The following is a 12,602-nucleotide window of genomic DNA, read 5'->3' on the forward strand; positions in this document are numbered from 1 at the left end:
ACTGTCAAACTGCTTTGCAGAGTTGCTGAACCATTTTGTATTTCCATCAGCAATAGGTAAGAGTTGCTCTCCATCAGGCATCTCTGTGTTCTCTTTATAAACTTAAGGGCAATAAGAATTTCTAACTCAAGCCCTCAAAACTATGCAAAGATGGGTTGAGTATTTTAGCACACAAGCAGGGAACTGCTTTAATACAACAGTGGGCAGCTGAGAATTCCAAAACGCAAATCTTTTAGAACAGTTTTCTTTAGTCTGCTATAATTTTCTTTAGAGATGTTTTCCTATATATACCCAGAGAAAAGAAACAAACCCCCCCAAACATTGAGAAACACTTCTTTGTGGTAACTAACTTTGGTGTGCTCTGTGCTAAGAATAGCCTGCAAAGATGAATAATAGGAAATGGGAGGTATATATGGCTGTTGTTGAAGAAATATCTAATAAGAAATAAGAATTTAATTATGATTTGTGTCTCTTTGGGTTGATAGTAGAGTCCTCCAATTTAGCCATCTGCTGGAAATGGACCCTTATTTCTTCTAAATACACTTCTCCACATGTCACCTGCCACATGTTGTTAATCTTTTGAGTTTCAGGTTAAAATAATTTTCCCTGGTGCAGCCTTTCTAACCAATGCAGTGTATCTATATCCATCATGGAAATTATGTTATTATACTGGAATTCTTTGCACATCACTGATCATCTAAAGGACTGTCATCCACATATTTACCAGTGTTGAGCGTAATGTAGGCATATAGCAAGTCCCTAAAAAAGAATAGGTTTAGTGGTCAAAACAAATTAATGATGGTTTACCTGCTGAATACCTATGTATAATCCTTTAAGACTAGAATGCTTTTTCTATAAGTCTTCTTTGTCAGTTCTGTACCTTATACTTATTGCCATTGCTGTGTTTGGATACTATATTGCAAATACCTGTTTACCGGAATGATAATTAATTAGATGGGGTAACTGGAGTCAAGGGAAATTTACAACTGAATGAAAAGTGCCAGAGAATTCCTAAGATCCTTCATGAGAGGCATAAAGATCAGAGAAAAGTTTGAAGACATAAAAGTGACAGTAGAAATTCTCATGAATGACAAATCTCGTTCTGGTATTTTTTTTTCTGTACAAATTCTTGGCTTTCTATAAGCTGGCTCAACATGATTTCAACTTATTTATTTTACTCAGGCTTTCCCCTAATTTTTAATGTTCTCCTTTTTCCTTTGCACATGTATATTTTACTGTCCTTTCTGGAACCAGATCAAATCTCACCTCTTTAGAGAAGGCCTTCCTAATGAGAAAGAATGATCCTTTTGAATTCTTCTAGATAAATAAACTGTTGCTAGGAATATTTTCATAAGGATATGCTTTGGCTCTCCATCCTGATATGGCAAGTTCCTTAAAGAATAGGACTGTTGGGCTGGGGATGTGGCTCAAGCGGTAGCGTGCTTGCCTGGCATGCACGGGGCGCTGGGTTCGATCCTCAGCACCACATACAAATAAAATAAAGATGTTGTATCCACCAAAAACTGAAAAGTAAATATTAAAAAAAGAATAGGACTGTCCCTCATAATCGTTTAGATAAAACTTGTATATATTTATCATGTACACATTTTGAAATATGTATACACTGAAGAGTAGCTCTATTGAACCAAATAACATGCATAACCTCACATATTTATCATGTTTTTTGTGGCAAGACCCTACATTATTCTTAACCTCCCCGGAAATAGTGAGCAGCAGTCCCTCAATTTGGTAGCAAAAATATTCAAGGTACAGATAGACTGTACATGAAAAATTAATTACAGCCTTCAAATTCCTTCTTGTAAACATGGCCCCATATAAGGTCCCATGGGAAAGAAAAATTCATGAGGGGCATCGATGTCTCAAAAGGTAGGGATTTAGGTTAGTGTGTAATAGTTAAGAACAGTTTCTCATGATTCTTTTAGAAGGATTTATGAAGACAGAATATTTTCATTAATTAATAGTTCCTTTAGATGACTGCCAGGTTTATGATATTGGGAAGGTCTCAACAGCCACTTGAGAAGACTTTAGAAGTAGGTGTTCATTTTTATTTGGAGAACATTAAGATCCTACTTTTAAAACAATAGTACATTACACACACACACACACACACACACACACACACACACACACACAATATACTACTCCAAAAGCCAGTTACTATTTCCTAACTAGAAAAGTAAATATACTTGTTCGACCTTATTGCTTTTGAAAAAAAAAAAAAAAAAGTGGACAGGTTGGGCTAGTTATTTAACAACGAATGCTTTTATAGTAATAAATGGTGACAGCCCATATCAAAAAAGAATGCATTACTGAGATATCATCAATTGTGTTCTGTCATTACATGGCAGCTCCACCTAGTTTAAGCTTGTCAAAAAGTGTTACTGTAATCCATGAAGAAGTCTCCACCTCAGGCAAAAGAGGTAAAATTGTGGAGGGTTGGCTCTGAACAGGTGTGCTGAATTGTAATGCCAATGTTAAGTCGCAAATCTCTTTACATTAGTTTCATCTGTGACAATCCTTAACTTCTATTCTGAAGTGTCAGGTAGGGATGAACTGATCCATCAGCAGACATTTTAAAAGCAACAAATGTAAACAAAGAGGGAACAGGTATTTTTTTAAAGTGAGCATTATTCTACACACAAAAGTTGACAGTTATGATAAATTTTCTTATCCTACTCAAGTGAATATGATATTTGGGAATATAGTTTGACCTACTCTTCAGGTCAGTCCATTCTGATTCTAATCTTGGGAAGAGCATTGATTTATCCCATGAATCTTTAACATAATTGCACCTCAGCTTTACAAGGGATCATGACGTATGCAAAGTAAATAACTATGAATTCTGGCTTTGACATAGTTGTATGACCTTGGACAACTACTTAAACTCTATAATCCTCAATCTCAATACAACAGGGCAACAACTATCTCAAACTAAAAGAGAAAGTAACATACTGCTTGGCAAAGCAGATACTCAACACATGCTCAGTCAAAAAAAAAAAAAATCCTTGCTTTCTTAGAGGTGAAAGTTTGGAATTTAATACAGAATAATAAACTTCTTGGGACTGAAGGCAGAGCTTGAATGCTTTTCACTCTATGTTGATTTCCAGCAGGAAGACCAGAATCAAAACTATGTATATTTATTTATATTAGCACTGGGGATTGAAACCAGGGGTGCTTTACCACTGAGTTATACCCCTAGCCCTGTTTAATTTTTTATATTGAGAAAAGATATTGCTAAGTTGCTGAGGTTGGCTTTAAACTTGTGATCCTGTCAGTTCAGTCTCCCAAGTTTTTAGGACCATAGGTGTGCACTACTGTTCACAGCACTATGTGTATTATGTTTTTTTTTTTTTAACCATGGCAAAATAAGCATTAGAATGTATTAATTCCCCATATTCTTCCACACCTCCAAATCATGGTAAACTCTAATCTACTTTCTATCTCTAGGAATTAAAAAAAAATTTTTTTTTCAAATACTTGCCTATTCACGAATCACATAATATTTGTCCTTTTGGGTCTGGCTTCTTTCACTTGGCATATTTTCAAGGTTCATATTATAGCATGCGTTGGTACTTTATTCCATATCATAGCTGAATACTATCCATTTCTATGATTATACCATGTTTTGTTTATCCACTAATCTGCTGACAGGTATTTGGATGGTTTCAATTTTTTGGTCATTGTAAATAAAGACGCAAAGAACATTTGTGCATAAATATCTATTTGAGTCCCCTGTTTTCAGTTCTCTTGGGTGTATTACCAAGAGTGAGATTGCTGGTTCCTATGGTTACTGTGTTTAACATTTTTTTGTGTGTGTGGGGTTAGAGGTGCTCGGGGACCAAACCCAGGGCCTTGTACATGCCTGGCAAGTGCTCCATCTCTGAGCTATATAACCAGCCTTGTTTAACTTTTTGAGGAACTGCCAAACTCTTTTCCACAGTGGCTGTCATTTTATATCACAACCAGCCATGCACAAGAGTTCCAAATTTCTCCACATCCTCGTCAACACTTGTTATTTTCAATTTTTTTTATTATAGTCATCACAGTGCGTGTGAAGTGGTATCTCATTATGGTTTTGATTTGCATTTCCCTAATGACTAATGATGTTGAACATCTTTTCATATGCTTGTTGGTCATTTGTACATCTTCTTTGGAGAAATATTTATTTTGTTCCTTTGCCCATTTTTGAAATAGTTTTTTTTTTTACTTTCTTCCATTCTATGGGTTGTTTTTTCACAATGTTTTTTTTTTTTTTTTTTTAAATTCAGTGCTGGGGATCAAACCAAGGGGCTTGGGCATGGTAGGTAAGTGCGCTGCCACAGAAATACATTCCCTGGTCCCTTTTTACAATCTTGATACTGTGTTTTGATGTATAAAAGTTTTAATTTTGATGAAGTCCAACCTATCCACCATTTCTTTTCCTTCCTATTTTTTTAGTGTCATATCCAAGACATAATTGCCAAATCCAAGGTCATGAAGCTATTCCCTCATGTATTCTCTAAGGGTTCTATGCCAGTACAACAGTATTTTGATACTGTAGGCTTATAGTAAGTTTTGAAATCAGGAAGTATGAATCTCCCAACTTTGTTTATCTCTTTCACTATTGTTGTAGTTATTTGAAATTCCATTTGAATTTTAGGATGGTTTTGTCTATTTCTCAAAAAGTACCTTTGGTATGTCAATAGGGACTGCATTAAATTTGTAATTGGCTCTGGGTAGGGAATAGATTTCTAAATTTTATTAGTAAGTTTTCCATTCCATTCCATTTCATGAACAGGAATTCCCGCCCCCGCCCCCCGCCATTTATTTAAGTCTTCTTAATTTTGTTCAGATATAGTTTGTAGTTTTCAATATACAAGGCATAGGCCTCTTTTGTTAAGCTTAAATTGAGTACTTCTTTTCTTAATGGTATTATAAATGGAACTGTTTTCTCAATTTCCTTTTCTGGTTCTTTATTGCTATCCTACATCTGATTTTTTATATTTTGATTTCACACCCTGCAACTCTGTTGAATTCATCTATCAGCTTTAATAGGTCTTTGGTGTGGAATCTTTTACATTGTCTACACAGAAGATCATGTCATCAGTGATAGAGATCATTTTACTTCTTTCTTTCCAATTGGGATGCTTCATTTCTTTTTCTTGCCTAATTATTCTGGCTAGAAGTTCTAGTTTTATGTTGGATAAAGTGGTAAAAGCAGGCATTCTTGTCTTTTTCCTGACCTTAGGAGAAAAGTTTTCAGTATTTCACCACTGAGCATGACATCACAAGTGGGTTTTTCAGATACGGCTTTTATGATGTCAAGGAAGTTCCCTTCTATTCCCACTATATTGTGTGTATTTATCATTAAACAAATATTAAATATTTTGGTCAAAAATTTTCTGCATCAATTGAGTCTGGTTAGTAACAGATTTGTAGATTATGTTGAATAAGTATATGGACATAAAATTCTTGCATGGTTAGTTAGTCCCAGTCCATTCTTTCATTTAAATTTTTGTTTTCTATAATTGACTGGTAAAAAATATTTTGACTTTAATATTGAACACATACTGGTCTATGTACAAACTAACAACTTTAGGAAAACTTCTAAGATCATAATTTCTAGGTAGCAGAAACAGAATATTTAAACAATACTAAGAAGTTTATTGAAAATTAGAAGGTAGCTGATTTTGTTGACAGTATTTCACAAAGATAGGTTATTTATATTATGACTCTCTGAGTAGTAGGGTGGTTTTTATATTTCATCTATTTTCTTTATTTTTGACTTTTATTTTTTGTTACTGGGAAGTGAATCCAATGGTGCTCAACCACTGAGCTACATCCTCATCCCTTTTTTGTATTTTACTTAGAGACAGGGCTTCACTGAGTTGCTATGGGCCTCAATAAGTTGCTAAGGCTAGTTTTAAACTCACAATTGTTCTGCCTCAGCCTCCTGAGCCACTGGAATCACAGGCATGTGCCACCACACTTGGCTCTTTTCTTTATTTTTAATAAAGAAAAATTTTAAAACTTGTATTAAGTTAAAAAGACCCAAGTAGCTATTATTCAGACTAGAACCACATGCTTGTCAGCTCATTTAGTTATACCTGAATATCTAGATCAAATGAGAACCCAAATGAAGAAATTTCTCATAAAATAAACTCTGTCAGGCTCAAAGTCAATGAGCTTATCATACTCAAAAGATGAAAAGTCGACTAGATCAAGAACTCTTTTTCTGAGCAGAAAGGCATTCTCTGCTGTATTCAACTAACCATTTAGCATTCTAATCATTAACAATTAATGTGGTTAGCCTTTTCTCCTGAAAGATACTTCTGAGTAGTAAATCTTCTATGACTTTCCTAACTGAACTACTGAGCAATGAGTAATCTTGTTATCTTTAGGAAGTGATGTGTATGACACTGTGTGTGTGTGTGTATTTAATTTACTTTTTTAAAGAGAGAGAGAATTTTAATATTTATTTTTTATTTATTGGCGGACACAACATCTTTGTTTGTATGTGGTGCTGAGGATCGAACCTGGGCCGCACACATGCCAGGCGAGTGCGCTACCGCTTGAGCCACATCCCCCAGCCCTGTGTGTATTTTAAAGGAATAAAAGTAAAATAGCTTTTGAAAGGTTGGTCTGTTAAGTAACTTTTGCTTTGCTTTAAGTTTTTGTGCAAAGAGATTGTGTTTGTTCTCTATGTGACTTGTAATGACTTATTCCTACTTTAAAGAAAACAGCAGCAGAAATTAAAATCTGTATCTTATTTGTCACTGTTAGCTCTGCAAAGAGAATGGGAGTGACAATGTTAGGGTTTTAAACTAAGGGAAGGAAAAGGAGTGAACTGCAGAAAACAGTGGGGTAAGGAGGGGGAGCATGGGAGGAATAGACAAACTCTAGATAATGCAGAGGGGTGAGAGGGAAAGGGAGAGGGCAGGGGGTTAACAATGATGGTAGAATGTGATAGACATCATTATCCAAAGTACATGTATGAAGACATGAACTGGTGTGAACATACTTTATATACAGATATGAAAAACTGTGTTCTATATGTATAATAAGAATTGTGATACATTCCGCTGTCATGTACTTAAAAAATAAAAGCAATTTAAAAAAAAAAGACAAAGCTTAAGAGAAAAAAAATTTACAAATTTCATGCAGCAAACTACAAAGGCAACAATTTCCTTTGGCAATACAAAAGCTACAATGAGCTAAAAAGCATACCCTTCCCATGCTATGGCAGTGCTGTTTTAAGTCCCAAATCAGAACCCTCTAAAATAAGCTGGCAATGAATGCCCCTTTGGCATATTTTGCCCTTATTGTGCCAAAATATTCTAAGAATTACCAAAAACAAACCACACACACACACACACACACACGCACGCACGAGTGTGCTCGAGAGAGGGAGAGGCACACACAATTTAACTGCCCTTGAAATCTACTATGATCTCCAATATCTAGATTGTTACAATTACTACTGCTCAGATGTAAGTAATTTAGAGGCTAGACTGAAGGGAATAATCCTTGCATCTAGGATACAGAGTTCTAAATGAATTGGTGTTGAGTGAATAAATGAAATGAGATTAGGAACTAAGTATTATATACTCTTGATTATCAGAGGTTTCTAAATTACGTATAGCTAAAACAAGATTACATATGAAGAAAATTTAATTCATTTAAATGTTAGGAAGCATATATTATTTGGAATAAAGCTTTAAGAAAAAAAAAGAATAAAAATAAAAAGATTCTAAAATGTTGCTAATATCACAATGATACTTGTTTTTCTCATTTATCTTTGCCAACAGTCCCTTATGAGAGTGAAGCACCTCTCTGTCTGAAGGACTTAGCCCATATTATGTACTTAGTAGATGCTCAATAAACATTTCATAAAATCAAAATATTAGCAAATATGTCTAAGAAAAAATCTATAGGCAGTACTGTCATAACAGAAGCTCATATAATATATATGTCCTGATCAGAGAGAAAGCAATCAATGATATAAAGGTTAATTCATTGTGCGCCATTGAAGAATGATTTACAGTATAAATATTAAAGTTCAGACTTGAGTTTAATGGTAACTTAATACTGTGCATAGGTATCTCTGGTTGTACTAAAATAATGGAATCATTGAATCAATGGATGTAATTTAACCAAAGTTAAGTTTAAATAAATGCAGGCTTAGGAAGTTACACTTTAAACCTGTTTCCTAATTTGATTTTAACGTGTTTATTATGAAGTTATTTATAATTTTTTAAAACTAAAGGCAAGTTCACAATTATAATATACAGTGGTTTTGTCACATATCCAGTAGATATCAAATCAATATGATTTATACATAGTTCCAAAGAAGTCTTTAAATTTAGCAAAGCTTTTCTCAGGAATTTTATTAATAACCAATGATAATTCTCATGAAGACACTCTAAAAACACAAAAAAATCCTTACTTCTTATAGTTAAATTTCAATAAAAATTTCAATTATATGGAGCCTTGGATTTTTCCTGTAACCCTCATATTAAATTTTGTGCTCAGCATTAAAGGAATTAAAGTCAATTTCTTTACCAATGAATTATGGTGAACACAAATTAAGATGAAAGAATGAACTGGGAATATGCATGCAAATATTGTATGATCATACTATTTATTACACATAATCTATAAATCTGATACTAATGAGACTCAAGATTTAAATGACTGACAATAATTCACTAAACACATTATTCAATCAATGCCTCTTTTACAGGATAAATGTAATCTTGAATGGCAACATACCTATTATTACAAATTCCTAACTAAGAACAGTAGTTCATTATTTCAAAATGTCACTGTCAATTTATAGAGTAACAGATAAACATCTTTCTACCGTACAGCCAACTCTCTTTCCTTCAGGTGAATGAAACACTGACTACTAAGAAAAATTATAAACTCAATATCTTTACAGCACTTAAAAAAATCTAGTGAGCATTAAAAATCTAGTTATAAAAATTCCATATTTGTTTATGTAGACACCTCAGGGTTTGTATCATTGTAATCATATTTTTTTTAAGTTACCGTATTTCACCTATATTTTTCCAAACATTCATTTATTCAACCATTTAACAAACATTTACTGAGCACCGACTTTTTCCTTGGTACACTGTTGGGGGATATTTACAAACATGAATATGATTATGATCCTTACTCAACAAATTTATAGTCTAATGGAGGACAGAGATATGTTAATTCTACAGGGTTATGTTAATATTATCTACATGTTTCACATTTGCAATAACTTAAGGGTACTCTATTGAAAACACCCATTATACCTGGAAATGTTCAGAAATACATTTTTCCTTGTTTATTCTACAGAAATATATTTTTAATTAAAAACAAAAATTTGAAAGATAATTTTATAAATATCTGTAAACTAAGCATCCTAAGTTAACAAATGTTAATATTTGCTTCATATTTTATCTTCAGGCTATTTTCCAAATCCAGAAAATTTCTTGATTGATAAAATACTAAGAATTATTTGAGATTTTTATTATAACTTCTATCAACCATATGATCTTGGTCTAATTTATCTAACTTTGACTCTCACTTTTTTCAGTTGAAAAATCAAAATAATCATACCAATCTGGACTACCTTTACTTCCTTTTGTCTCTCTGGATCCATATTCTACATAGCTTTTGGTCCAGAAAAATTATCCTGCCTTATAGCTTCTGATTGGGTTAGGTCAACAGAAAGTATTAACAGGAGATCACAATACTGATGGAAAATTAAGTTATTTCCTGGTGTTGTCCTTAGCAGACAACCAGCATTGGATACATTGCTCTATCAAAAGCAGTCCTCTCTCTTTAGCATCCTCTTCTAGTACTACAGAAAAAAGTGAATGATAAAATCCATATGGTAGACAGAATTTCCTGGATTGTAGTTTCTTCTGTAAACATTTCTCTAAATTCATTTCTTGTAAAATTAGCCTCCAGTTACCACTCTAACAAAGAGCAAATAGTCAATGTATTTAAACAAATTATTAGATGTTGGAGTCATAAAACAAAGAGACCAAAAAGTAAACTCAGTGGCATAAAAGACTTTGGTTAATCAGGAAAATTATTTTTATTATCCCAATTATGATATAGGCATACAACATCATTTGACTAATTACCTCACCAAAATTTTATTAAAGGTCTGCTTAACCTTTCACCTTACCTCATCCTTTATATCTTCCTGTTGTTGTGCTGAGAAGATCTCCATTGCAGCCATGAGTCTCATCATTAACTCATCCACTGTTGTGTTACCTAACAACACAGACATTGCCAAACTTTATTTTACATATAATTTTAAATGGTTTAATTTATTAAACATGGAAAGTCATTCCAGAATTAATCAATCCCAGCCCAGGGAGAAGGATTTTTAGCACTATAAAGAATGTCCAAGTTAAGAGGTTCAAAAATTTTCAAATTATGAAAACATATCTACTTAAGAACACTAGCACGACTACCAATTGTTTATGTTACTTGTTAGGCTAAGCACTTTACACATATTATCTAACTTTAATCTGTACAACAATTCTATTAAGGGTTCATTATGATTTTGATTTTAAAATGAGAGAAAATGAGACTTAGAGAGCTCAAGATAACCTGACCAATCAAGAACAAGCTGGTTCATTGGTGGGGCCCAGATTTGAAACCAAATGAGTCTCACCCAAAAGCCTGTCTTCTGTCACCTTTAGTACACTGTCTTTATTTAAAATCATCTCCTACTATTGTTGAAACAAGTAGTAGTAATACAATTTCTGAAAAAAACCCCTATTTATCCCAATTGATAATTTTCCACTTTTGCTGCTTTCAAATGACTATAATATAATTTTTATGAAGAGGGCATTTAAATGTTTGATTTTCTTTAATGTCATTTTATTTCCTGTCCAAGTCTATAACAAATATATTATCATCTCTTGAATAAATATAAGTCCTTGTTGTTTGCTTTGGATGCAACTAGGAGAAAGAAATTCATAAAAACACACAAATATAGGGCGGTTCTTCTGATCTCAAACCTATAGGCAGAAAACTTTTCTCCAGGGCCTGAGAAGTTGTCTTCTTGTCACATTAATGAAATTTAGCCAACAAGACAATGAAGAGTAAGCATCCTTGCTGGCTATTTCCAGAGTAGGGCTTCACTAACATCATCTTTCAATTGTCCTTTCCCAAATTTTCTATATGATCCTTGGCAATAAGGGATTAGGGAGCATCTGTGGTTCTTAGCAAAAGAAATGACCCAATTTGTTCATATCAGTACTACTCTCAATAAATAAGATAAAGGACAAGCATTATCTTGGTACTAAGAAAACAGAATTGGTTTTGTAGTTAGAATTTCAACCAAGATCCACTGCTTACAAGTTACATGATCTAGCATCTAGAAATTGCCTAGCATAAGAAAAGGGCTTAATAAACATTTATTTAATAAATAAGTGAATACGAGAATGAGTAGGCTGTAGTTCTCTTAAGGATCAATTTTCTTATTTTTGAAATAAAGACAATGTGACTTCTATAAGGTTCTTAGAAGAAGTAGAGATAATATAAAGTGTCTGGCATGTAGCATACACCTAATCACTAGTAGTTATTAACAGGATAAAGATGGCAAAACAAGTTTAGGAGCACGTTTAATGTAGATTTTGTAAAGATGGGATCTGGCTAAGTTGCCCAGGTTGTCCTCTAACTTGTGATCCTCCTGCCTCAGTGTCCCAAGAAGCTGGAATTACAGGCATGCACCACTAAGCCTGGTTCTGTTGTCTTTTATTATTATTATTTTTAAAATAATATGTTTAATTAACTAATCAATTAATTAATTAATTTAATGTGGTGCAGAGGACTGAACCCAGTGCCTCACACTCTACCACTGAGTCACAACTCCAGCCCTCTGTTGCCTTCCCGCCCCCGCTGCCCTGGGTACCAGGGATCGAACTCAGGAACACACACTTGACCACTGAGCCACATCCCTAGCCCTATTTTTATTTTATTTAGAGACAGCATCTCATTGAGTTGCTTAGCACCTCGCTTTTGCTGATGCTAGCTTTCAACTTGCGATCCTCCTGCCTTAGCCTCCTGAGCCGCTGGGATCATAGGCATGCACCACCACACCTGGCCCTCTGTTGCCCTATGAACAGATCTTTATCTTTTGCTTGATTTTATAACATCATGCATTGATGTATTTGGAAAACATGGGTTAAGTTATGAATTTCTTCTGAATGTTGACATACTTCATTATATGCTATCAAAAAAAAAAAAAAAAATCACATTGTCACCAGAAAAGTATTTTAGCTGTCCATCTATGGTGAAGGATATAATTTTATGCTTGACAACTCATTTTATTACTAGCAACAAATATCCATCAGTTCTTTTACTTGAAAGTGACGAATTCACTTTGTTCATTTTGGAGAAAATGTTTGCCAAATATCCAGGATACATAAGCACAGTTTGTCAGTTATATTTTCAAGTAAATATGATTTTGGGTGGGAGAGAAAAAATAAACTAGTTCAGCTCAGGCAAGCCATAAGTGCTTTTCTTTGAGACAACCAGTGTACATTAGTGTGTAGCATAAGGTTTATATTTTCCATTATGTCACA

General features: G+C 33.7%; 1 protein-coding gene across 2 annotated transcripts in view; it reads right to left on the minus strand.

The window, feature by feature from the left end:
- Positions 1 to 12,602, minus strand: part of Faf1 (Fas associated factor 1) — a 403,819-nt gene that overhangs the window by 71,370 nt on the left and 319,847 nt on the right. For both annotated transcript variants that reach the window (XM_027944976.2, XM_071617812.1), the window contains exon 15: positions 10,190 to 10,278. In XM_027944976.2, coding sequence (XP_027800777.1) covers positions 10,190 to 10,278 — 89 coding nt within the window. The remainder of the gene's footprint in view (positions 1 to 10,189; positions 10,279 to 12,602) is intronic.

The sequence above is a fragment of the Marmota flaviventris genome, chromosome 10 (assembly GCF_047511675.1).
Source record: "Marmota flaviventris isolate mMarFla1 chromosome 10, mMarFla1.hap1, whole genome shotgun sequence".
In the NCBI taxonomy this organism is placed as follows: Eukaryota; Metazoa; Chordata; class Mammalia; order Rodentia; family Sciuridae; genus Marmota; species Marmota flaviventris.